The following is a 27,024-nucleotide window of genomic DNA, read 5'->3' on the forward strand; positions in this document are numbered from 1 at the left end:
CTCCTGTCTTTTTTCTCAGCCAGTAGAGCTCCTTTAGTATTCCTTGTAGGGCAGGTCTCTTGTTAAAAAATTCTCTCAGCATTTGTTTGTCTTGAAAATTTTAAGCTCTCCCTCAATTTTGAAGGAGAGCTTTTCTGGATAAAAATTCTTGGCTGGCAATTTTTCACTTTCAGAATTTTAAATATGTCATTCCACTGCCTTCTGCCTCCATGGTGCCCACTGAGTAGTCAGTACTTTGTCTAATATTGTTTCCCTTGTATGTGGTGAATTGCTTCTCCCTTGCTGCTTTCAGAACTTTCTCCTTCTCTTCGGCATTTGATAATCTGTTCAGAATATGTCTCAGAGTGGGTTTATTTGGATTTATTCTATTTGGAGTTTGTTGGGCATCTTTGATTTGCATATTTATGTCATTTAGAAGAGTTGGGATGTTTTCCCCAACAATGTCTTCGAATACACTCCTTAGCCCTTCTGGAACACCAATGATTCTTATATTTGTGCACTTCATGTTTTTCATCATTTCCCTGCGATCCATTTCAAGTGTTTCAATTTTTTCCCACCATTTGTTCTTTTGTGCTCTCACATTCTATCATCCTGTTCTCAAGGTTGCTTATTCATTCCTCTACCTCTTCGAATCTGCTGTTACGTGTCTCAAGAATATTTTTAATTTGATCAACAGTATCTTTTATTTCCAGAAGATCTGCTATTTTTTTATTTACTCTTGCAAATACTTTATGCTCTTCTAGGGTCTTCTTCATGCCCTTTATATCCTGAGCCATGACATTAATATCTACATGTACTTCTTTGAGTAATTGCCCCAAGTTCTATGTCTCCTCTGACTTTTTAATTTGGATGTTTGGGTTATCCATATCTTCTGGTTTCTTCATATGCTTTATAATTTTCTCTTGTTTTTGGCCTCTTGGCTTTTGCTTATCTTGATAGGGTTCTTTTAGGATATGCAGGAATATTTGAACATTTATCTATAATTCGGCAGAGCTACAGCTTGGTGGAGTGCACTTTCCTAACATACCAGCAGATGGCAATCTTGAGCCACCTCTTCCCCTCAAGCCAGTTCTCCCCCAACTTTGTCTATGCACTGAGAGTTGGTCCAAACCATGTGGAAGTTCAATCAGTGCACCAATTTTCTGTGTGCACTGGGGAATGCCAGCCCTGTGAGTAGGGGGCTTACTCTGTGAAGTTTGGCAGGGGTCCACTCCAGGACACAGTGGTCCCAGCCATTCCAGGGGCTGCAGGTAGAGTAGCCCAGGGCTGCAGAGCTGCACGTCTCACCTTCCAGCTCAAATGCCCACAGTCCCTGTCTGCCATGTGCCCAAGAGTCCCTGAGATTGGGCGAGGGCTCCTGGCACTTCTGTGCTGTGCACTTGCCTCTAGGCTGTGCACACCATGGGCTTCTACAGAGGAAGAGTGGGTGCTGTCACAAGCCCATCAAATCCTGAATTCCCTCCAGGAAGCTCTTGGCTACACAGGGCTGCGAAGGTTTGTCTCTCCAGCCAACTGCAAAGATGGCTGCATGGGGCATGGAAAGCTACCCCTTCCGCACCGATCTGTCTGCTCCAACCTCCAGTCCCTGGCATGGGGACTCTTGGTCATGGATCTGCAAAGGGTTATCACCTGAGCCAAGTGCTGAGATGAGTGCCCAGGGTGTGGAAGGCTGCCCCCCTTGCGCTCATCAGCCAGCTCCCACTGCCTATTCCCTGGCAATGTTCTGGGCTGTACACTCACTGGTCTTAAATGCAGTCTCTCGGTTTCTCCAAGCACATACTCATTATGGGTGTAGAAGTCCCTGCCCAGCCACTGGAACCCTGGAACTGCTGTTCTGGAGTGCTTTCTCCAGAAATTAGTCCTTTATCTAGTGTTTTTCATGGAGTAGAGTTTTTCTCTATTTTCCCTAATCTGCCATCTTACTGGAAGCCCCTCCAGCTCTTCTTAACCCCAAACCCTTGTAACCAAGCCTCTGTGTTGGTTTTTGTACATGGTGTGAGGTAGGGTTCTAACTTCATTTTTTGCGTATGGATATCCTGTTTACACAGCATCATTTGTTAAGAAGACTATTCCTTTCCCACTGCATGTACTTAGCACCCTTGTCAAAAATCAATTGGCCATCGATTTATGGGTCTATTTCCAGACTTTCTATTCTATTGTATTGGTCTATTTGTCTATCTTTATGCCAGTACCACACTGTACTGATTTCTATAGCTTTGTAATACAATTCTGCCTCTGTCAATCACTGGTCACATGACTTTGGGCATCAGTAAAATGGGAATAATAACACCTTCTTGATCCAGCAAATATTTATTGCATGCTTACCATGTACACAGGGGATAATAACTAATACTTACTGAGCTAAAGCATACGATGCATCAGGCACTATTGTTAAAACCCTTTGCGTCCATTACTTCGTTTAATCCTTTCTGTAGCTCTATGAGGGAGGTACCATTATTCCCTCAAATTACAGATGAGAAGACTGAGGCCCACAGAGATTAAGCTATTTACCCAAGATAGATGACAAAAACAGGATCTCCTGAAGCAGTCTGGCTCAAGAGCCTGGGGACAGAACCACACCACTCTCCTCATTGCCCACACAGCCATACTCAGGACTAACAAGCCCTTGCTTGCACGGAACAGATATTCTAATGGAGGACGCAAACAAGAAACAATAGATAAATAAGAAAGGCCTGCATTACTCCTCCAGCTTCTTCGTCTGGCCATCTCCTATTCATCCTTCACGACTCAGATGTCACAGATGTCACTACCTCCAGGAAGCCTTCCCTGATGCTCTGAGATGGTTTTGTGTCCCCTCCCATAGGCCCCTGTGCTTCCTTATTACATGTTACTTTGTTTCCTTGTTTTTCCCTCACACACCAGGTATGTGTATGCATATACATGTTAGAAGATGTGTTACACAGGAAAGAAGTAATGTAGGGAAAGGGTGATGGCAAGTGCAGAAGAGAGACAGATTATTGCAGTTTAAAATAGGGTCATGAGGCTGAGCCTCATTGAGATGAGAACATTTGTGCTAAGGCTTGAACAAAAGTGAGTGAGTTGGCCATGTAGATATCCGGGGGAAAAGCATTCTAGGCAGGGCAAGCAGCCAGTGCAAAGGCCCTGAGGCAGAAGTGTGCCTGCTATGTTCAGGGAACAAGGAAGTCAGTGTGACTGGAGAGGGCATGGGACGAGGTGGGAAGTGGGAGAAGATGAGGAGGTCAGGGAGGCAGATTATGTGGGGCCTTGCAGGCCACACAAGGACTTTGGCTTTGAGTCCAGGTGAAATAGGAGCCATTAGAGGGTTTTGAGGAGTGAAGTGACAAGATTTGACTTTTTTTTTTTTAACTTTGTTTTATTGTGATAAAATATACATGACATAAAAATCAGTTTAACCATTTTTAAGTGAACAATTCTTGAGACATTAAGTACATTTACAATATTGTGTAATCTTCATCACTATTTCCAGAACATTTTCATCATCTAAAACAGAAACTCAAACCCATTAAGCAATAACTCCCCATCACCTCCTTCCCCCACCACTGGTAACCATTATTCTGCTTTCTGTCTCTATGACTTCGCTTATTCTAAGTATTTTTGTGTCTGGCTTATTTCACTCAAGATGATGTCTTCAAGGTTCATCCATGTTGTAGCATGTATCTGCACTACATTTCTTTTTATGGCTGAATAAAATTCCATTGCATAGATATACCACATTTTGTTTATCCATTCCTCTGTTGATGGATATCTGGGTTGTTTCCTTCCCTTGGCTTGCCTTTATTTTTAAGGATCACTCATTGCTGTGTTGAAAATAGACTGTAGGGGAGCAACGGTAGAAGCAGGAAGATCCACTGGTAGGTGCCTGTAGTAATCCAGGCAAGAGAAGACAGTGACTTGGATGAGGCTGGTAGCAGTGGAGTGATGAGAAGTGGTGGATTCAGATATATTTTTGAGGTAAAGCCAACAAATTTTCTGATGTGGGATGTGAGAGAAAGAGAAGAGTCAAGAATGTTGGCCTGAATAACTGGAAAGACAAAGTTGCTATCAACTGAGATGGAGAAGATGAGGGCAGGGGGTGTGGGGGGAAGAGGTTTGGGAAGGGAATCAGGAGTTCAGCTGTGGAACCATTAAGTACAAGATGCCTATTAGACTTCCAGGTGGAAATAGCAAGGAGGCTATCAGATACAGGAGCCTAGAGTTCAAGGGACAGGTCCAGCTGGAGTTATAACTGTGGGAATCATTGGTAGCTAGTATTTAAAACCATGAGACTGAATGAGATCACCAAGGGAGTATACATAAGAGGAGGGGAGAGGACCAAGAACTGGGGTCATCAGTGTTGGGAAATCAGAAATAAGAGGAGGAGCCAACAAATGACATTGAGAAAGAGCGCTAGGTCAAGGGTGGGAAAAAGCCAAGAGAGCCTGGTATACTGGAGGCCAAGTAAAGAGAGTGATGCAGGGAGCAGGGAACAATGGAGCAAATCAAATGCTGCTTGGAGGCCATGTAAGATGAGGACTGAGCACTGACATAGGGTTCAGCAACGTGGAAGTCACTGGGGACCTTGACGTGAACAGTTGCAGTGAAGCAATGAGAGCGAAAGCTGATCAGAAGGGGTTAGTTAGAATATGGGATGGGGAGACCAATTCCCCTGCCTTCACCACCACCACAGCTGACCTGGGAGCCCCTAGCCAGGCCTGGACCCAGCAGCCATGATGACTGTGTGCACTTTGGATGGGATTCTGGAGTTTGGTTTGCTCTTTGTTGGCATCTGGGCTTACTTCAAGAAAGTACCTTGTCTCAAAACCTGGCTGCTATCAGAGAAGAAGTGTGTTTGGGGTGTGTTTTTCAGAGCTGCTGTGGCAATCGCCTACTTTGTAATAGGCTTTTACATTCTGTTTATAAAATGAATTCCAAAGCATCCAACTCGTCAACTTCCAACCAAGGAGCTGGGGTGAAGAACCTGTCAGGGGCCTGGGCCCAGTGTAGGTGAGTTCAGCTAAAATCATCAAAGTCCCCAGGATGACACTACAGCATCCACCCTGCTTAAAGACCTGTCGCCTATTTCGTTCTTTTGCCCCTCGTCAGGATTTTTTCAAACTGAGGCTCATTAGGGAAGGACATGGCTGTGTTCAGATCTCTTGGAAGGAGATAATTTTCAAGACTTTGGCATTTATTTTTTTCCTGTTTGATTTGGGTTTGGCAAATTAATGGGGATGGGGGGTGTCTGGATAGGAAACAGCAGTTATGCAATGTCAAGGAATTGTTTGGCTTTGAAAATTTATCTTTCCTTTACCCATCTGGGGACATAAGAGAAAGACATGGCCCTCGTTGCAAAAAGGGAATAGATGAAATAGCTGTGCTGTGTGCTCATAGCAAGAGTTTTGCCAAAAGAATCTGGGCTTATATAAAATTTGAAAAATTATAATCTGTCTGTAATGAGACTAGAAAGCAGTGACTTAGACAAGAAAAAATTTTCTGTTCACCATTATCTCCAAATGGAGACTTCACATGATCCATTGGTATATGGAGAGTGAATCAACTGTTGCTATTTTCCTAAAGCCTTTTTCTATTTTTTAAATTACTTTGTGCTAACTACTGCTACTCCTACTGTTTTGAACGCCACCACTAGTAGAGAGAGAAAGTAGTGAAGAAATAATTGTTTAATATATTTGCAGTTAGGGAGTAGAAGAAATAAATAAATCTAGTATATTAATTCATATACTAGTAAAACTATCTAGTAAAAGAACCGTTTATGATATTAGATGGAACTTCCACCATGTCATCCAAGATACAAACTTTTTCTTTGGTTAAGTCTGGGTTGTTGTGGCAATTTTTAGCTGATTACTTGTTTTCCTAGCCAACTCTTAATTTTCTTTATATTGCAGTGCTCTTGAGCTGTTCCTTGGAAATTCTATTTACTCTGAGAACATGAGAAATTCTAATGGGTGAGAGAGGGTGCTGATATTCACAGGCATGTTTGAACAGGTCTTAGAATCCATGAATAAATGAGAGTGAGAGTGCTTTCATGTTTTCTAAAGTAAAGGAAAACAGGGTGTGCAATTGAAATTGATGGACTTTTCCACAGAGTGTGGAAACTAGTTCTAAGCAAATCACTGTAGATAACCCAGCATTTGAAGGGAAGACTTTACCATTTCCTCCTCCTTACATATCTACAAAAGAATCAACCATTGGATTTATAAAGCCTGGAACTTCTCTATTAAAAAAAAGAGCAGGTAAAAAATCACTGTAAAAAGCAAACATATACATGGCTCTTCCTATGTCTTAAATTGAATTGCCCATTTAGGTACAACAAAGGGAATTTTTTTTTTTTTTTTACATTTTTTATTGTGAAATATAACAGAAATACAGAACAGTGATAACTTTCAAAGTGCAATTTTTTTTTATCTTCATTTTATTGAGATATATTCACATACCACGCAGTCATACAAAACAAATCGTACTTTCGATTGTTCACAGTACCATTACATAGTTGTACATTCATCACCTAAATCAATCCCTGACACCTTCATTAGCACACACACAAAAATAACAAGAATAATAATTAGAGTGAAAAAGAGCAATTGAAGTAAAAAAGAACACTGGGTACCTTTGTCTGTTTGTTTCCTTCCCCTATTTTTCTACTCATCCATCCATAAACTAGACAAAGTGGAGTGTGGTCCTTATGGCTTTCCCAATCCCATTGTCACCCCTCATAAGCTACATTTTTATACAACTGTCTTCGAGATTCAAGGGTTCTGGGTTGTAGTTTGATAGTTTCAGGTATCCACCACCAGCTACCCCAATTCTTTAGAACCTAAAAAGGGTTGTCTATATTGTGCATGAGAGTGCCCACCAGAGTGACCTCTTGGCTCCTTTTGGAATCTCTCTGCCACTGAAGCTTATTTCATTTCCTTTCACATCCCCCTTTTTGGTCAAGAAGATGTTCTCCATCCCATGATGCCGGGTCTACATTCCTCCCCGGGAGTCATATTCCACGTTGCCAGGGAGATTCACTCCCCTGGGTGTCTGATCCCACGTAGGGGGGAGGGCAGTGATTTCACCTTTCAAGTTGGCTTAGCTAGAGAGACAGGGCCACATCTGAGCAACAAAGAGGCATTCGGGAGGAGGCTCTTAGGCACAACCATAGGGAGGCCTAGCCTCTCCTCAACAAAGGGAATTTATCCCTGAATTATCTGTGCACAAGGTGACCCACTATTTCAATGAATTATGTCTTCTGCCTACTTACCCAAAAAGAGCAAAAGCTGCTAGAAAGTTTAGGCTCTGAAATATGCAATTTAGTGCTTTGAAGGTTTCTAGAAGTAGGAAATCATCAAGTAAACACTATATGTCTAATCATCTCAGATTTGTGGCTTTTATGTCCAGGATTGGTCCACAGGGTAAATTTCAATGATTCAACTTGTTTTCCATTTTCATTTCTGAGGATCTTGCACATGAGAGAAAGAAGAGTTACATCTGGTGGGTGTGAGTTTGGGACCTGTTGGCCAAAGGGAATGTCATTCCCTGGAAACCCAGATTCAGCAGGCTTGCACTTGTTATTTTGTAACTAAATGTTTTTTATTTAATAGGACTAATTTCTCTAAGTTTGCTGCTTAGAGCTTCATATTTCAAACTAATTCTCCATTTCACAGTTCTAATTGTTTCAACCAATTTTCACAGCCTCCTGGGTGGGTCATCTTGACCTAAACTCTTGTTATATTTGGAGATGTTTTCATACCAAAATGTACCAAAAAGTGCACAGGATGAAGGTAATTCATAGCAAGAAACAGATACACAGCTTATATCATGTTTGACTTTATGTAAGCAGATAAGCAGAAACTTGTTTAGCTCATCACTTTGGTTGATTATTACTTTGGTTGATGTCTCACACATTTCTGACTAAAAATTATAGGAAGTTGTTCTTCTTTTAGGGGTGGAAACATGGGGATAGCAACATTGCCTCAAATTTAAACTGTCATCACCATAAACCCTGTATGGCAGGGTGCAATGAAGTCAGCTCCTTTTCATAGTTGAAAGACAATATTTTTATTCACCATTGTCTGCACAAATCCTTGAAAATAAAATCTCTTTCCCTATTTTAAAAAAAGAGAGAATTTGGGAGAAGAGGATACTGGAATAGAGAAAACTTTCCAATGACTTCTGCAGCAAAAGGGAGCGGAGAAATGGGGTGGTAGCTGGAGGGAGAAGTTAGGACATAAGGGCTTGTTTTGATATGGGGGACATTACAGCATGCATCTATGTTGATGGGAACAGACTTGCTTTCCTCCCTGCCTTTGCCTCCACTTCCATCGCCCCCTCAAATCCTTCAGCGCTCAGCTCAGGTGGTCTCTCTTCCCTGAAGTCTCTTCAGCTGGAAGCTGAAGGGCTCACTTTTCCCCTTTCCACCATCTAAATCTCAAAGCCTCCTTACTAAGGGCATTTCCAGTTTGCATCCTATGATTGTGTACATGTCCCCATCTTGCCCATCTTTGTATCCACAGCCTCCTCACTCCTCATCTTACTCCTGGGCTGACACCTTGATCTGGGAGTGAACAAGAGAATTTCAGGGCAGCCAGGCTGTACAGGTTGGTCCAGGGATGTAGAAACAGTGATTTTGTAAGAAGTGTGTCTCAAACTGTTCTCTTGAAATAGCCCTAGTAAAGTGAGTGTTCACATACACTGGGGAAATAGCTGAAAGCAACTGGAACTTTCCTTGAATGCACATGTTTTCTCTTAAAATTCATGAAAATTTTATAACCTACTGTGACAGTTAAGTTCATGTGTCAACTTAGCTAGAACCTTCAGAAAAGATTCCACCATCAGTAGTACGTGTCTCCCAGTTTGAGTATTTGATGCGGGACTTGACATTGAAGTACCCTGGTTGCTTTACAAAATAGTAAGGAATTTCTTAGCCTTCGAGATATTCTGATAGGATTCTTCCTCTGGTGGGTGACATGTTTTAAGTATAGAAGATAATATACAGAAAATTTACATCTACTTAATTTACAAGAGGCAATATTTTCTAGTTAAGTAGCATACTTTGGTAACTAATAATAATAATAATAAAAAGAAGCTTCAGAGTCACGCAGACCTAGGTGAAGATTCTGATTCTGCTACTTGTTAGTTCTGAGACTTTATACAAATTAAGCTCTTTAGGCTTCAGTTTCTCCATCTGTAACACAGAGATGGGATGAACGATGAACCTGCCTCCCAGGGTTGTTGTGGGTATTGGGTGAGATACTTTCTGTATGGCCCTTGGCGCTGTGACTAGCACATAGTAAATGCTCCATAAATAAATAGATAAGTGGACCAGACACCCAGACCAGCAAACAGGCAATTACAGTCCACAGTGGTTAAGTTCTGTGACGGGGGATACAGGGTCCTGGACGAGTCTCTAGTAAGAGCATCAGGGAAGGCTTCTTGGAGGAAATGACATCTAAGTCAGTCAGTTGAAAGAAAGTAGGGAGAGTTTCACAGGCAGATGGAAGAGCCCTGTGAGGGCTCAGATCATGGCAGGACAGAGTGGTAAGGGACAAGGCTAGAAATGTCAAGAGTGACAAAACCATAAAGGACCAGGTAGCACTGTGTTCTAGTTTGCTAATGCTGCCGACTTTTATAAAAGGGGGTTTATTTGGTTACACAGTTACAGTTTTAAGGCCATAAAGTGTCTAAAGATAAGGCATCAACAATTGGGTACCTTCAATGGAGGATGGCCAATGGTGTCTGGAAAACCTCTGTTAGCTGGGAAGGCACGTGGCTGGTGTCTGCTCTGAGTTCTGGTTCCAAAATGGCTTTATCCAGGATGTTCCTCTCTAGGCCGCAGCTCCTCTTCAAAATGTCACTCTCAGTTGCTCTTGTGGTATTTGTCCTCTCTTAGCTTCTCCGGAGCAAGAGTCAGCTTTCAACGGCCATCTTCAAACTATCTCTCATCTGCAGCTACTCTCTCAGCTTCTGTGCATTCTTCAAAGTGTCCCTCTTGGCTATAGCAAGCTCGCTCCTTCTGCCTGAGCTTATATAGTGCTCTAGTAAACTAATCAAGGCCCACACTGAATGGGCAGGGCCACACCTCAATGGAAATCATTCAATCAGAGTTATCATCCACAGTTGGGTGGGTTGCATCTCCATGGAAACACAAAGAATTATAATCTAATCTCTCTAATTAAAGTTTGCTCACACAAGATTGCATCAAAGATAATGGCATTTTGGGGGACATAATACAGTCAAACTGGCACACCCTGATGAGAGATTTTTGCTCTTATGTAGAGAGCATGGTGGGGGGAGGTGGAGATTGAAGAGGTTTAAGCAGGGGAGCAACAAATCAGATATGCAAGACCTGGGGCAGGAGAACAATGAGAAGGTGAGAGAGAGCCTGGCCTGGGGTTGGCCTGAAGATGAAGACATTTAGGAGGTAATGATAAGACTTGATAGTTGAGTGGAGGTTGGGGGAAGGAGGAAGGGAGAATAACTCCCAAGGGGTGCATGGTGGTGCCTTTCACCAAGTCAAGGACAGAGAAGGAGGTGGGGTCAGTGGTGGGGTAAGATGGCAAGTTCAGTTTTGGATATGCTGTCTATGACACAAGTGAAATGTCCCATAGCTAGTTGGATACATAGATCTTAAGCCAGAGAAGGGTCCAGGCTGGAGACAGCCTCAGAGAATGTGGTAGGCTGAACAGTAGCCCCCAGAGATATCCAAGTCCTATTCACTGGAACCTGGCAAGAGGAATTTTACAGGAATAATTAAGTTAAAGATCTTGAGATGTGGTGTATATCATGTATTGTCCAGGTGCACCCTAAATCTAATTACACGTGTCCTTAAAAGGGGGAGGCTGAAGGAGAAGTGACCATAGAGAAGAAGACATTGTGACCATAGAAGCAAGATGCTAGGCTCCCTACTGGCCTTGAAGATAGAGGAAGATACCACCAGCCTAAGAATGCAAAGAACGCAGCTCTAGGACCTGAAAAAGGCAAGGAAACCCGTTCTCCCCTAGAGACTCCAGAGGGATCCGGGCCCTGCCCACACCTTCATTTCATCTCGGTGACACTGAACGTGTCTGACCTCCAGAACTGTAAAAGAATAAATGTGTGTTCTAAGCCACCAAGCTTGTGTTAATTTGTTACATCAGCCATAGGAAAATTTTTTTTCTTTTTTAATACACTTTTTATTGTGAAATTCAACATATATACATAAGAGTGATTTAACGAGTAGCTATAGAGTAAATTTCAAAGAATGTTATGAGTTACAGTTCCACCATTTCAGTTATATCTACCTAGCTATTCTAATATCCTAGTATTTAAAAATATTTTTATGTAAGGATTCAGTATTCATAATCCTTTAAAAAAAATTTTGTTGTGAACTTTAACCGATATAGTAACAGTGATAACTTTCAAAGTACTATTTCACAAGTAGTTAGGGAACAAATATCAAAGAATGTCATAGGTTACAGTTCCACAACTTCAGCCTTTTCTATTATTGTAAAATATACATGCAGAAAGGTGTCATCTCTCTATGTACAGCTCAACAAGCAGTCATATAGATAATTTCAAAAATTATTATGGGTTACAGTTCCACAGTTTCAGTTCTTTCCTTGTTATGCAATATAGGTATATACGGATGAAGACCTTCAAGGTACAATTCAAGGAGCAGCTATAGAACAAATCCCAAGGGGTGCTATAGGTTACAGTTCCACCATGTCATTTACCTCCTTCCAGCCATTCCAACACCCCAGCATCCAAAAAATATGTATAATTATATAACGTTTCAGTATTCATAGACCTTTGTTCAATCTTATCTTGTTTATTGCTACCCCTTCCCCTCACTTAATCTCTTTCTCCATCTTCAGGGGTGTCTAGGCAGAGAGCACCCTAACTTGCTCATATTGAAAGGGGGTGTAGACGGTATGGGGAAGGGGGGTTGCATCTGATAGTTGAGACTGTTGCCTATGGATTTTAGGACTCTTCTGGCATAGGAATACTCCGGTGGATTTAAGTTTCTGAAAGATAAAACTTACAGAGTGAATCTTTTATGGAATAGCAGGTAGGGACCTAGGTATTTGGGGACTACTTTTGGTATGGGCATGGCATACTGTGGCCATTTGGGATGTCTAGCTGGAGCTTGCATAATACTGAAGACATCAACTTTGCTGGTGTAAATGAAGCTGGTGGGATCGGATGATGGTGTCCAGGAAACTTGGGTAGAATGTGAACAGCAGAGGGTCTAGCAGAGAGCCTCCAGTTACCCCAGCACTTAAGGGACATGCAGAGGACTCGTATCTCATCAAGAGTCCTGAGAAGGAGCAGCCAGAGAGGGAGGAGAACCACCAGGAAAATGGTTTGTTCCAGAACTCAAGGGCAGGAGTGTTTTTAAAAGGAGGGAATGGTCAGTGTCAAATGTTCCTAGAGGTCAAGCAAGAAAAGTGCCCATTGGACTTCGCAAAGAGAGCCTATTTGACCTAGAAAGAACTCTCTGAGTGGAGTAATACGGACAGAAATAGTTTGGAGCGGGATGAAAGGGAGTGAGCCAGAGTTGTATTTAACAGCATGTTTGTCCTGTCTCCTCAACTGGATTGGATACATTTTTTCAACTTCTAATTCTATTACACAAGTAGTATGAGTTCAAGAGACAAAGGCTAGTGGCTGGGGAGGATTGGCAGTATTTAGCCTGGGGGATGGCGAGTGGGGTTGAGGGCCGAAAAGAACCAGACCGAGTCCAGGCAGAGTGAGAGTGAGGGTGAGGGCATGGGTAAGAGCGCGCCTAGCGGGGACGCGCACTGTGCTAGGTTTTTCCCTTACGTCACAACCAAGTGGGCCTCCCATTTTACAGATAAGAAAACTGAGTTTCGAAAAGAGAGGTTATGTTTCCAAAGTCCCACAGCTAGCGAGCTCGCAGGGTTACCTCCCTGAAGGCGTGCCCCAGGGCTGGAGACGACACCGAAGGGCGGGTGGGCAGAAACAAGGCTGACACCGGGTGCTGGAGCAAAGGGGGTGGAGCCTTGTGGGACAGAACGAGGCACGGGGACTGGGCGGAGCTGGGGAGAGCCTGGAGGCGGGGCCAGTGGGCTGGGAACCAATAGGTAAGGGAGGAGGAGGCAAGGGTGGGCTTGCGGAGGAGGAGGTGTCGAGGAGGGCCGCGGGGCTGGGGCCGCTGGGGACTCCGAGGCCGTAGGAGGGAGGAGGACCAAGGAGGCCGAGGCGCAAGCAGAAAGGGGCGGAGCCGTGGAGGGTAGGGAGGGAGGCGGGCCGGAGTAGCTTCAAAAGAGGCCAAGGGCGGAGCAGGGAGCTCAGAGGCGGGGCTTAGAGGGGGCAAGGCTTTGGAGGCGGGGCCTGGGCGTTGGGCGGGAGGCCAGGGGCGGTGCAGGGGCACCGGAGGCGGAGCTCCGGGGCCTGGGAGACCCTAGGGCGGGCGGAGGAGCCCGGCAAGGGGCCGGGGCGGGGCTGTCCAGGCTAAGGAGGGGAGAGAAGCAGGTGGGGTGTGGAAGTTCTGGTCTCCGGGGAAGCCAGGGGACGTGGCTCGGCCGGCCGGAGGCAGGCGGGGGCGGGGCGGAGCGGAGGGGGCGGGGCGTGCGGATCCCGGACAGTCCCGCGGCGCGCGGTGAGGCCGGCCCAGGGCGGTGCACCGCAGCGCCCCCCGCGCCCCGCTCAGGCAGCCCTGGCGCCCCCGTCCCGCGCCCGCCATGCCCGAGCAGCTCAGCGTCGCCGAGTTCCTGGCCATCACCGCGGAGGACCTCAGCTCCCCGGCCGGAGCCGCCGCCTTCGCCGCCAAGATGCCCCGGTGTCGGGGGGCGGTGCTGGCGCGCGAGGAGGTGAGGGGGGCCTGATGTGGGAGGGGTCGGGGTCCGGGCAGGGCCTGGCCTTGACCTCCACAGGCGTAACCCGAGCTGCGATAGCCCTTCACTTGCGCGCCGTAAAACCTGCCCCCTCCTTAGGTATCTGAGAGCTGAGCACATCTCGGACATCTGCGTCCTCACCTTGGAGGCTTCACAGGTCGGGGGACATACGTTAAACGTCCTTGGTGACCTGCCCCGTGGCATGTAGGTTGGCTCAGCGCCTTACTGCATCGGTTTGCTTTCATTTTTGATGTCCCACAAGTTTGTCGCCCAAGTCACTCCTCTTCTGAGAAGCAGGCCTTCCCCGCTCCTGTCCTGAACTTAGTTCTCCCGGGCTGCCGGGAGGTCCCCTCCTCTCGCCTTTGGTTCTGCGATCTGGCCGGCATTTGTGGAATGAATGCGAACAGGAAGGCGCCAGGAGCTGGGGTTCACCTTGCCCCGGCTCCTGGCAAGTTTATAGTCTTCCTTCCCTCGCCTCTCTTTGTCTTTTTGAGCAAAGCGTCTCAGGCCCTTTTTTTGGCCCGTGCAGGCTGCCCCACCCCATTCCCGTGCTCGATGGAGTTCATTCCTCCTCTCTGGACTTGCTGCAGCTTTCTCAGGGCTCCTCAGCAGGGACTATTCTAGGGCAGGCACTCGGTGGCTTTGGGCCAAGGGAGGAAAGTATATTTTTGCAGCTCCTTTCTAGAGGTTGCCCTGAATTTGGGTGGCATTTTGGACCTCAGCAGTGGCTCTCACCTTCCATCCTTCACCAGAAGTGTACTAGGCACCTACGGTGGGTTGCGGGCACCTACTGTGTGTTGTAGACACCAAGTCCAATGGGACTGTTCATATACCTTGGACTGATGACTTGGGAAATCTGTCCTCTTCTTCCTCTCCCCTAGCAAGCTGAACCTCCATTGCAGACTCTGTAGTACTTGATATTATGGGAAGAGCATTGATTTTGGAAGAGGCAGACCTGTGTTCAAATTCTGGTTCTTCAATGTACCAGCTGTGTGAAGCTTGGGCATGTGACCTAATCTGTTTGAGCCCCAGTTGTGTCATCTGTAAAATGGAGATAATAGTGTTTACCCCGCAGGACTGAGGTATTACATGAGGCAATGTGTGTGAAGTATACATCTTGATAAATGACATGGTTATCATCAGTTAATTGATTGACAGTGATTGGGTCTCTTTTGAACTCATTTCTCTCACAGAGCCTAGCCTAGTGCTTTGCACATAGTAGAGGTATGTGTTTTAATTAAAATAAGAAGCAGCTAGTGACCTTTGGCTTTCTTCCTTGGGCAGAACTAGTAGCCTGTGAATTTGGGTTATATATTACTGGGAGGCTTATGGAGAAGCTTACTGCCACACAGCCCATCTGAGGTTTATCTTAGCTTTCGATTTCAAGACTTGGAAGAGTTCAATGCCATCAGCATCCTTGGGGCTTTCACAGTTCACCCTCCTCTTTGGATCATCCATTAGACTGTTAAATCAGAGCAGGAGCAGGGGCTGCTCTATGAACCCTTCTCCGTGGATAGAAATGCCCATTTATGCCCATGCATCTGGCCTCACACCTGGCTCTGTGTGTGTGTAAGCACTCGTGTATGTTGGGGAGAGGGGGCCCTTGGAATGCAGGCCAAAACAGGCTCTGGTCAGGGCTCAGCTCTGCCCCTGTTCAGGCCAGACACAACCCAGCCTCCTTTGCCTATGTGACTTTGGTTTGGTGCACACAAGGGTTTGCTTTTGCAACAGAAAGGTTTGTGGCACCCAAATAAAGCTTTTCTCTCCAGCATTTCAGTGTCCCAAAAGTTAGAATCTGACCTTTGGATTGGACTTCCTGAGGCTTCCTGTTTGGTTTTGCATTCATGTTTATATTTACATGTAGTTTGATGCTGGCGCGTGCGCAGACGCACGCCCCAGTTCTGGGCATGACTAATTTACCCCAGGGCTTGAAGCTCCACTTGGTTGAATCAAAGTGCAACTGAATTCTCAAATCAAGACTTCCAGTCCCGGCTGCTTCCAGTCACAGCTGGTTTCCTGAGTAACCAAGGACTCTGACCTGGGGCTTCCAGCCCCTTTCTACAGTCCTGAAGGGAAGCACCCTGGGTAGGTTAGGAAACTAGTGTCAAGGCTGGGGGACCCTTTAAGATAGAGAAATCAGCTACAAACTCTCTTAAGATGGAGAAACTGATCTTCACAGAGGGCAAGAGGCTTGTCCAAGCTCACACAGCTGGGAAATGGAAGAACTGGCATTTCCACCCAGGTTTTCTAACCTCTGGTCCTGTGCTCCTTCCTGCTAAAGTCCATCTGCCTGTCCTACCTTTTTCTCTGAGCCTCAGTTATTTCATCTGTAAAACGAGGCAAATAATCCCTTACCTCACTGGATCATTAATTTTTTTTGTTTGTTTTTAACTTTAGAACACTATAAATGAGAGGAAACATTAAGATAATCATTCCATCGGGCAGCCTCTTCCTGTCCTGGGCCCCTTTACATTCATCCTCTCATTGATAGTGTCAATAACACCTGTGACAGCAGGTCCGAGGGTTGTTAAGGAGTTGCCCTTTGTCACATAATGGGCCTGGCTGGCTCCAAGGCTGTGTTCTGTCCATTCTCCATGCCATCTTTGTGCTAGGCCCCAAGGCCATGTAGACGCTGCACTGGGTTGCTGGCTGGTTGGGGAGATATGATCTGTTTTAGGGAGAAAGTAGGAATCCCAGGAGTCTGTCCAAGTGCCCAGTGGAAGGTACAGTCAGTGCCATAAGAGGCTGGCAGAGGGAGGGAGGGAGAGAACAGTGAGGACTGGGAAAGTCAAGGAGAGTTTCCTCGAGGTGAGACTTCCAGCTGGGTTTTGAAGGATGGAAGGAAATGTGAGTGAACTCCACGACTACTGGGAAGAGAGCATATTTGGGAACCAGGTAAGCCCTTTTGACTGAAGCTGAGAATTCATGCTATATTGTGCGTCTCAAACTACTAATGAACTCATATCCCCCAGTGGATCTTGGATGAAGCAGTCTACTACAAATAGAGGGTCTTTAAAGGCCTGTGTTTTATATATTTTTGAGCTTTTAAAATAAATTTTAATTGCACAAGGGACATAATAATAGTATAATAAAAATTTTAAAACATAACAGAAGAGGATAAAGTTACCCATAACCGTTTCCCACAATCCCCCTCCCCTCCCCAGAGGTAACTGCTGTGAACAATTTAATGCGTATGCTTTCCAATGTATATATGCTAATAGAAAACACATTATTGATGGGAGAGAGGTAGACAGAATCTTTACGTAACTTGGTTTCATGTCTTATACTGTACAGTTTTAAATTTTGTTGGAGTCAAATTTATCTTTTCCTTTCTGATTTTTGCTTTTTCGAATCTTGTTTTAGAAAGGATTTCATTTAATTTTTAGTGTTCTTCTGAACTTCACATTCTCCTTCATAATATGTCCATATTTGTTTTAGTTTAAAAATTATGGAATTTTAAGAGATTGTCTGCAAGACACATAAGTCTCCACAAGTTCATTTATGTTGAAGGGGAATTTGTTTTAAGGAATTAGGGGTCTCTCATGGAATTGAAGAGCAGTAAGTAAAGGTGGACTCACCGGCCTGGAACTCGAGACTGGAGAGTCATCAGGAGCTGAGTTCTCACTCTCTCTTGCCTCTGTTTCTTTCTGCACAACTGATCAGTGCTTTTGCTCACTCATCGTCTCACAGGCCCGAAGCCCAGCTTCACCCCCACACTCACATGGCCTCACTGGTCCAGTGTCTGAAGGTAACCAGAGCCAGTCCTTTGTCCCACTTCCAAGTTCCTGGCAGAGAGGTTGATGGCCTGGCCCAGTTTCTGGATTGTTTCCAGAAGCCAGGTCTCCACCCCTGCTTTCATCAGCAGAGGTCATGGAGGGATAGACCTGGGCAGGGTAAACATGGCCCCTGGGATCCACCCTGTGGGAAGGGGTCCTTCTCAGAGAAGAGGGGCAAGTCCTAGACAGCCCCCTGAGAAATGTCCATGGCAATTACTCTCCATTTGGAAAAGTCCAGGCTCCAGGGCAAGGCACTGTTTTGTGCCTCCCTGGCTGTCCAGGTGTAATGAACAATCTCAGTTTGGAAAGTTCAGGTCAAGGGGAATTGAAAAGAGGAACTGGAAAGTTAAGGGGATGCAGCCAGACTTGAAGGGCCTTGAATGCTTGTGCAGCATTCAGGCTTTGTCCTGGGCAGCAGGAAACAATCACGTTGCCCAAGGTTGGATAAGGCTGGCCCTGCCAAGGGGCACCACCACCAAGACAGTGCCCAGCACATTCTGAACCTGTGGGATGGCCAAGTCTTGGGGAACAGAGAAATCCTGCTATGGTAACAGAGATCCAGAGAAGGGAAATAGCCTACCCCAGGTCAAACAAAAAATTACTTGTCTCCAAGGTTTTGAGGGAAACTTTTTGTCACAAGGTAGGTAGCAGGAGGAAAAGACTTGGGCCCCACTTGTGAGGGCCTGGCTTTGACTACGTGGCAGTAGAAGTTTGGCTACCTGATCCCGCCCCTTCCCTAGATGTTTGGACTCTATCTAGTAATTTCTCCCCACTTTCTATGTCAGTAAATAGAAGCTCTATGTACATTTTACTATAGGCTCTTATATAAATTATCTCATTTTATCCTTAGAACAACCCTATGAAGAAAGTGAGATCTCCGTCTTACAGATAGGAAGACTGAGGCTTTGGGAGGTTAATTTCTTGCCTAAGATCACATAGTTGATAAAATGAGGAAGCTGGGATTTAATTAATTCAACAAATATTTAATGAGGACTGCTCTGTGCCAGGCCCTGTTTTAGGCACTGGGTAGACACATTTCTGAGTAAAAAGATGTAGTCCCTGCCTGGTAGAGCATCTAGTCTTTTGGGGAAGACAAGCAATAAACAGGTAAACAGACAAATCAACAGTTGTACGTGAGATGTGATAAATGGCATGAAGGCTCATCCCCCTCACCTCAAGGCACGTTAGCCCCTTTACTGGGCGATCTCTTCCCCTCTAGTCTCTAGATGACTCACCGATTTGTACCTCCAGCCCAGATGCAGAACCATTAGGAGACCCAACTGCTCTCCTCATGGTTTTGTTTAGCTGTCCAATGTATCCAATACCACACAGATGAACTTTCCCCCCAGGCTGGTCCTCCCAGCATTCCCTGCCTCAGTCAGTGGCACCTCCCTCTATTCTGTTACACAAACCAGAAGCTTCACACCTCCACATGTACACTTCATCACCAGGGGTCATCACTTTGACTTTCTGAGCCTGTCTGCAGTCTACCCACTTGTCTATGTCTCGACTGTGGCCCAAACCATCATCATCTCTCCCTTGGAAAACAGCAGTGGCCTCCTAACTGGTCTCTCTCCTTTTACACCGGCTCAATTCCCTTTAGTAGCACTGCATCCCCTTTGTAACACATATCACAGATAACTTTTCCATTTATTTGTATAATTATTCTATTAAGATCTGTTTTTTCACTAGATTTTGAGTTCTATGAGAATAAAATCTAACCTCCTCATTGTATCCCTACTACTTACCATAGCACCTGGCTGACAGTAGGTGCTCAGGAAAATATTGATTGAATAAAAAATGAATAGAAGAAGAAAACAAAAAAGTAACATGAATAGAGAATAATGGTGTGAAGGCACTCTAGATGGAGGGAACAACTTAGCAAAGGCCCTGAGCCAGTAAAGAACCTAAAGGATATGTGACACTGAAGGGAGGCCAAAGTGGCAGGGGCATAGTGGTGGGAAAATGGAAGAGCCATGCCGGATGACTTTGGGAAGGTAGGCAGGGCTAGATCACACTCAGGCTTGTAAGTCCTTGTCACAAGTTTGAATTTTACTGATTTTGCAGGCAAGCAACCTGATCCAGTTGCTGTTTGGAGACTAGATTGGAGAGGACCCAAGGAGATCAGTGAGAAGACTGTTGCAGTTTTTCAGGGAAATGGTGGTGGTATGAATAGAGTTGGGATTAGTGGAGGAAGAGAGAAGTGGACAGATTTTGGAAGTATTTTATAAATAGTAACATCAAGATTTGCTAGTGGAGTGAATGGGGAAGTGGTCAGAATAGTTCCCAAATTTCTGATGGAAGGGCACTGCCATGTACTGAGAAAGAGAAGTCTGGGAGAGCAATGAATGGGCTTGGGGAAAAATCAGGAATTCTGTTTATACATCTTATAGGTCATTGAGGCATCCAAGTGGAGATGTCAAAAGTCAGTTGGATGTATGAGTCTGGAGCTCAGAGGAAAAGAGTGGGCTGGGAATACTATTTTGAGAGTTGTCAGCATTGAGATGGTGGGTTTCAAACTTGCATCCGTAGGAATCATCTGCCAAATGTGTTAAGATGCAGAGTCTCCAGCATCATTCCAAGAGACCAATTAGTAGGTATTTCTTAGGGTTCTTATTGTAAGCAACAGAAACCAACCTGAGCTGATTTAAATAGGAAAGGAGTGCATTGAAATGGAATATTCAGTAGTTCACAAAATTTCTGGAAAGCTAAAGAACCAAGGAGGGATAAAGGAGGCTGGACATCAGGCAGAATCTCAGCCAAAATCACACCACTGAGCCAGTTTGGTGAGGCCAATTTGCTGCCACACAGAACCACCACCACAACTTATATTGTCACTGTGCCCTGGACACTGGGCACCATCACTGGCTGTTGCCACTGGCATTAGAATGGATCTTCTACTTTCTGCTCCTGATTCAAAGTCTGCAGTGAATACTTCTCTGATTGGTTGAGCCTAGGTCATGTGCCGGTATCCCTGCTGCAGGGGAGGCTGGGAAAGCAAGCATTTGGTCTTTTCAGCTTCAATAGAAGTTAGGCTCTGCCGAGGCTGCACAAGGATTTCTATAGACATAGAAAGGAAGTTAGATTCAGATGCCAGATTGGCAAAAAATGACAGATGTCCTTGACAGCAGATTGCCAATGCATGGGAATGTCTGGACATCTGGATTTTTTATAAGCACCTCAGGAGATTCCCATGCAGATGGTCCATGAATACATTGTTTTAGCTGGTGTGCCAGTTTGGATTTATTATGTCCCCCCAAAAGCCATATTCTTTAATGCAGTCTTGTGGGGGCTAACATATTAGTGTTGATTAGGGTGGAATCTTTTGATTGAGTGTTTCCATGGAGATGTGACTCAGTCAGCTGTGAGTGAAACATTTGGTTAAATTATTTCCTTGGAGATAATGCACCCCACCCATTCAGGGTGGGTATTGATTTAATCACTGGAGTCCTATAAAAGAGCTCACAAACAGAAGGAGCTCAGAGCAGCTAAGAGGGACATTTTGGAAGCTAAGAAGCTAAGAGCTGACACTGGTGCTGACATTTGGAGATGGTTGGAGACATTTGGAGATGCTAGCCCAGAGTTTGCTCTGGAGAAGCTGAGAGGACCCCAATGCTTAGATGCACAGAAGCTGAAGAAGCTAAGAGAGACCTGGGGACATTTTGGAGAAAGCCAAATTTTTTTTTTTTTTTTCATCTTCTACACTTTTATTTTGTGGTGATTTTGAGACAAAACAGTCCAAACATTAGACTTCTCATCCTCCCCTCTGGAGGACTATCTGCCTCCATAGCTCATGCACCCCAGTTACAGCCGTTGTCGGTTTAGGATAATGGCTTGGAGCAAGCCATTTTAAAACTCAACCTGGGAGCAAAGGAAAAGCAGAAGCCAGCCACGTGCCTTCCCAGCTGACAAAGTTTTTCCAGATGACATCGGCCTTTCTTCAGTGAAGGTATCTTCTTGTTGGTGCCTTAGTTTGGACACTTTTATGGCAATGGAACTTTAAATTTGTAACTTAATAAATCCCCTTTATAAAAGCCAATCCATTTCTGGTATTTTGCAAAACGGCAGCATTAGCAAACCAGAAAAGCTGGAATTTAAAGCTTTGGGATGGATAAGATCAACCTAGGGAGAGTAATGAAGAGGGCCCAGGCCCAAGCTCTCGGGAGCTATAATATTGAGAGATTGGGAGAGGAAGGAGTTAGTAAAGGATACTGAGAAGGAGCTACCAGTGAGGAAGGAGGGAAATCTGAGGCCTCAGAAGCCAGGAGATAAATATTTTGAGGAGGGGGCGACGCTTAGCTGTGTCAGATGCTGCCCAGATGTCTAAAGTAAAACAAGAAGATGACAGAGATATGACCTGGATTTGGCAATGTGTCGGTGACCTAGAACATGTTCAGTGCTATTTTCCCCTTCCACACCAGACTGGACTAACTTGAGAAGGGGGAGGGGGAGGCGTTTTCCTGAGAAAGGGAACAGAGACATAGGGTGGTGGTTAGAGGGACCTGGGGGCAGAAGGGTGTTCCGGGATGAGATTGGAACTCGGCTCCATCGAGCCCAGCCCCTTTCCCTACCAGGCTGCCTCTGCACAAGAGTTGTCAGCCTTGAGTCTGGTCTCTTAGTTTCTTCCTCTCCCTAAATGTCAGTCTTCTTCAGTGCTCACTTCCTTGTCTGATGTTCAGCTTTTTCTAGACTTTGAGGTGACACAGGCAGTTCTGGGGACAGAAATGGGAACTTCAGATCAGAGCAGAAGGAAAATGCTCTCCCTGAAAGCGACTGGATCATATAGAGTCCTCAGCCACACCTTATTGCTGGAAGGTCCCTTCAGTGGGCCTAGCACTTGGGCCCAAAGCAGATGAGGAAGTGAGACCGAGGGAGGGACAGTGAGTTCTTCAGGCTCTAGGGCAGGGCCCAGGAACACTGGAGGCACACTGGAGTGGATGGGAGGCTGCCGCTGAAGCTTGTGTGGAGTGGATGGGAACAGCTGCTGAAGGTTCAAAACCCTGCCCGGTTTTGACCTTGGTTGAGCTTTTAATCACCTCAGATGCTGTGGGCTCCACCGAGACCCACTGAATCAGAATCTCCCCGGGGGTGAGGCCTGGGCAGTCTGGGTAAAAACTGCTGTGGTGAGTGAGCTCACTTAAGGATGGCAAGTCTTTAGCTACATTTCTTGAAAACTTGCTGTGTCCAGAGCTGAAGGGTAGGGTCTGGGGATATGGAGATGACTAGATGAGGCCTCCACCTGGGTAAGAGAAGGCAGACTTATGCCCTTGAAAACTCACAGCCGTGGACACAGGGACATGGCTCAGGTCTTTGGAGAGAAACTAATAACTGAAGTCCAGCAGACTTGGATTTGATCTTGGGCAAATGACTTAACCTTTCTGAATCTCAGTTTCCACATCTGTAAATCAGGGATGATAATGATCTTATGGGGTTATTTGAGGGGATTATATATAAAGCATCTAACATACACCTGGCACATAACAGGTACTTAATACTTTTTAAAAATTTCCTTCTACTAAAAACACAAGTACACCTGTACACAGGGTAAGTAAAGAGTTCAGGAACCACACAGAAAAGGGGAAGATAATTGTATCTTGAAGCAGGGATGAGGTAATTACCATGATTGAGGGATGAAATTGTCTGTGCCTGTCTTGGCAGCCAAAGCAGAGAGAAATCTCGTGTACCTTGGAGGTGTCGGGAATGACGAGCTGTGTCTGGGTTTGAACAAGGCGGGTTCTCCCCTCAGCCCTGCCCTCTGCTCTCTCCTGTCCATTCATTCATCAGACATTTGCTGAGAGCCTACCCAGAACTCATAAGAATCCCCTGGGTTACTTTTAGATACATTTATTTTTATTGAGATAAAATTCATACAACATCAAACTCACCATTTTAAAGTGTAAAATTTAGTGTTTTTAGTTTATTCAGAGTGTTATGCAGGCACCGCCACTATCTAATTTTCAAACATTTCCATCACCCCAAAAAGAAACCAGTACAGCCCCTGACAACAATTAATCTACTTTTTGTCTCTATGGATTTGCCTATTCTGGACATTTCATATAAATGGAATCATGCATTATGTGGTCTTTTGTTCTGGGTTCTTTCACTAAGCATTATGTTTTCAAGGTTCATGTGTGTTGTCTGGTTTGTCTTTAAACCACTAAAAAATAGGAATAGCAAACACAGAGCATCCAGGCACTGCGGAAAGCACTTACCATACATTAACCCTTGAAATCTTCAGGTAAGGAACTAAGGCATAGAGAGGTGAAATAACCTAGTAAGCATTATTGCCAGATAAAATGCAAGATGCCCATGCAACATTTGGACATACTTATACTAAAAACTATTCATTGATTATCTGAAATTCAAATTTAACTGATGTCCCGTAGGTATTTTTTGCTAAATCTGGCATCTCTACTAGCAGTAGGTGGCAAAAGCAGGATTTGGACTTGGGCAGTTTGGCCCGAGAACTGTTTAATCACTCACTGCACTAGTGACGCCACCCTCCCAGCCCCTCACCTCTGCCCCAAGGGACTCTGACATAACAGGTCTGGGGTGAGGCCTGGGCATCCTTATTTTTTTAAAGCCCTCCAGGTGGTTCCTTGGGCAGCCTGGGGGTGTGTCTGAGGCCTGGGGATGCAGAGGTATATCTGCTGGGCAGGATAGGTGACATGGAGCCCTTGCTGTGTGTCCCACACTGGGCTACGTGCTTCAAGGCCTGATTGCATTCACTCCTCACACAATCCTGTGAAGTGGGGGAAATGGAGGCTCAGAAAGGCCAAGTCGCTTGCCCCAGGTCATGCAGTTAAGAGTACTAGAATCAGAATTTGGACTTTGGGACAGTTTGATGTGAAACCCTGAGCTTTTAACTCCCTATTGCCTTTTCAGTGTTCCTAGAAGACCTTGCTCATATTCATTCATTCATTCATTCATTCCACAAACGTTGATTGACATCTATGTGCCAGGCCCTGTGCTGGGTGCTATAGATAAAAAGGTGAATGAGACAATCCCTGCCCTTCTAGAGTTTTCAGCCCCTGTAGAGAAGTCGATGTATGGTAAATCAGAGCCTGCTGATAAAAGCCCCAGTGGGCACAGGACAGTATAAAGGCAGGAGGGATCAGATGTGGTGAGGGAGAGCGCCTGGGAGCTGAGTCAGGAAAGATGAAGTGTTTGCCAGGCAGAAGGGGGAAAGTACTCTTTGGGCAGGGAGCACAGCATGAGCAGAGGTCAGGGGCTGAAAACAGCCTGGTGGATTTAGGAAATTGCAACGAGTTCTTCAGAACCGGTGTTTAAGGGGTAAGCAATGGGCGGCCAGCCCAAGAGGGCGCGGGACAGGCTTGTCCAGGCCAGGGGGTGGGGGCACTGGACCCCTCGCTGCTCTGGTTGAGAAGTCAGGCGTGACTCTCCCCAGGGGGCAGCGGAATTTGGGGCTGGGGCCAGGCTCTGGCGGGAACCTTCCGTGGTTGGTCCAGCAGAATTCTTGCTCCCTGAGCTCACCACTGCCGAGCAGTCTCCCAAGGAAAATTCCAGCCAGGACAATTGGGGTTTGCGCAGTACGCAGCTCTCTTTCTTCACTCCCTCTCCCTCCCTACGGCTCTGCAAGGGGCAGCCGGTGAAGCTGAGCTGCTGAGGCTGGACAGGAGCCCGGGCTGAGGAGATGTCTGTGGAGGCCCCATGGAGGGGGCGTCCGCCAGTCATGGCTCCAGCAGCGCAGGAAAGAAAACAGCGAGAGGAATCCTGAAATAATAAATGTCAGAGCAGGCAGGAGCCTTCCATGTCGCCGCCCAGCCCCTTCATTCCAGAGATGTCAGAGGCCTAGGGAAGGAAGGAGACTGGGCAAGGTCACCCCGCAGGTCTGGGGCGGAACTAAGGCTGGGGCTCTGGGTCCTGGCTCCCAGGCTTTGCAGGGAAGCCACTGCTGGAGCTGTGGGCAGGCAGGGCTGGTGGTGGTGGTGGTGGTGGTGGTCGGGGTTTCGCCAAATGAAAACCATTTGGAGGCTTTTACTCCTGCTCGTTTGCTGCTGAGCGGGCAGCTGAGGTTGGAGCTGCCTTGCAGAGTGTGATTAACTTCCACTCCAAGTCCCAGAGTGTTGACCTAGAAAGGGATTCAGAGCTCATGTCCTTCAACTCTAAACTGTACAGGTGGGGAAACTGAGGCACAGGATGAGGGAGCTTGCTCAGAGGCACACAGAGAGGCTAACAACAGATCTAGGCCTAAAATTCATCCTCACACCCCCACCCCCACCTTCCAGGCCAGGTTCTTGGTCTTACGCCTTGTGCTGTGTGCACGAGAAGCCCTTTCCCCCCAAGTGTTTTCTGCTTCACCGAGATCCCACCATTAGAGAAAACATGTTACCTCATTTTACCTTCACAGGTAAATGAGGCTCCGAGAATTGGGATTTACCTTATGGTTTGCATGAGAGCTCTGGAGACAGGCACTGTATACTTCCTAGCCACGTGCATGACCTTGAGTAAGTCATCTAACCTTCTCCAACCTCAGTGTCCTCATCTGTAAAATGGGGTGGTGGGGAGATAACGGCCTCCCAGGGTTGGTAGGAGGATTAAATGAGGTGACAAGCATGAAGTGCATGCCCCAAAGCAAGCCCTTGGCAACTGGAGCGGAGGTTGGATATAATAAGTAGACTCATTCTAGGAGCTTGGAATTGGAGTCCTTCCTGTTTGGGAATCTGCTTTGGGCCAGGGCTAGACTGTGCTCCCCAGTCACCTTGTCGTGTCTGGGGACAAGGCCTCACCCTCTTTCTCCCACTTGGACATGGGTCTGCAGCCAAGCTGCAGAGTTCATCTTTCTACCACGGGACTTTATCAAGTCGCTCCTCTCTTGCTCACAACCCTCCAGGTCCTCCCTGTCACTGGCAGAATCAATCCTAGAGGGTTTGGTCAAAAGCTTGGACTCTGGAGCCAGGCTTCCTGGGCTTAAGTCTGAGTTTCTCCGCTTACTATTTGTGTGAGCTTGGGCAAATGCCTGAACTTACCTGGGCCTCAGTTTCCTCATCAGGAAAACTTCCCAAGTTGTTGCAAGGATTATGTGCAATAATATGCAGCACATATTCTCTCCTTATTGCCATCATCTCCTGGCAGGCCCCCGTCTGCCCTGAGGTCTCACAGCTCGCCACTTCTCCAGTGGCCCCTGTCAGTGCCTCCTCCAGTGAACTCCTGGCTATTCCTCAGATGTGCTGGGCATCCCCACCCTGGGGACTTTGCAGAAGCACCTGTCCTCTCTTAGAGCCATCTTCTCCTTCCCTGCTTTGCTTGACCAGCATCTCCTCATTTTTCGAGGTTCTGATGAAGCATCACTTCATCCCGGGGTGAGGTGTGTGTACCTTGTCTGTGCTGAGCCCTTAGCAGGCACATCCTTGTCTATATTCCATCTCCCCACTGGGCTGTGAGCACCCCGAGGGCAGGGACCAGGC

The 27,024-nt window shown here is 46.0% G+C and overlaps 2 protein-coding genes and 1 long non-coding RNA gene across 8 annotated transcripts in view; 2 read left to right on the forward strand and 1 right to left on the reverse strand.

Annotated features, from left to right (window-relative positions):
* Nucleotides 1-17,545, reverse strand: part of LOC119527797 — a 62,882-nt gene extending 45,337 nt beyond the window's left edge. Inside the window, exon 1 of one of the 2 annotated variants that reach the window (XR_005215472.1) lies at nt 17,399-17,545. This is a non-coding gene — a long non-coding RNA (uncharacterized LOC119527797). Of the gene's footprint in view, nt 1-13,991; nt 14,690-17,398 lie in introns of those variants that run through there. The other variant, XR_005215473.1, reaches the window with a different exon arrangement.
* On the forward strand, nt 4,710-4,907 carry LOC119527796 (protein kish-B-like). Its single transcript, XM_037828220.1, has one exon. The coding sequence runs from the start codon at nt 4,710-4,712 to the stop codon at nt 4,905-4,907; it is 198 nt and encodes a 65-aa protein (XP_037684148.1).
* ASAP3 (ArfGAP with SH3 domain, ankyrin repeat and PH domain 3) overlaps nt 13,523-27,024 on the forward strand; it is a 41,666-nt gene continuing 28,164 nt past the window's right edge. For 2 of the 5 annotated variants that reach the window (XM_037828216.1, XM_037828214.1), the window contains exon 1: nt 13,525-13,796. In XM_037828216.1, the coding sequence (XP_037684144.1) occupies nt 13,668-13,796 (129 nt within the window). In that variant the 5' untranslated portion in view covers nt 13,525-13,667. Of the gene's footprint in view, nt 13,797-14,011; nt 16,716-27,024 lie in introns of those variants that run through there. The other 3 variants (XM_037828215.1, XM_037828217.1, XM_037828218.1) reach the window with 3 other exon arrangements.

The sequence above is a fragment of the Choloepus didactylus genome, chromosome 2 (genome assembly GCF_015220235.1).
Source record: "Choloepus didactylus isolate mChoDid1 chromosome 2, mChoDid1.pri, whole genome shotgun sequence".
In the NCBI taxonomy this organism is placed as follows: domain Eukaryota; kingdom Metazoa; phylum Chordata; class Mammalia; order Pilosa; family Megalonychidae; genus Choloepus; species Choloepus didactylus.

Excerpts from the sequence above, each read along its gene's own strand:
- LOC119527796 (XM_037828220.1), top strand. The coding sequence starts at position 4,710 with ATGATGACTGTGTGCACTTTGGATGGGATTCTGGAGTTTGGTTTGCTC.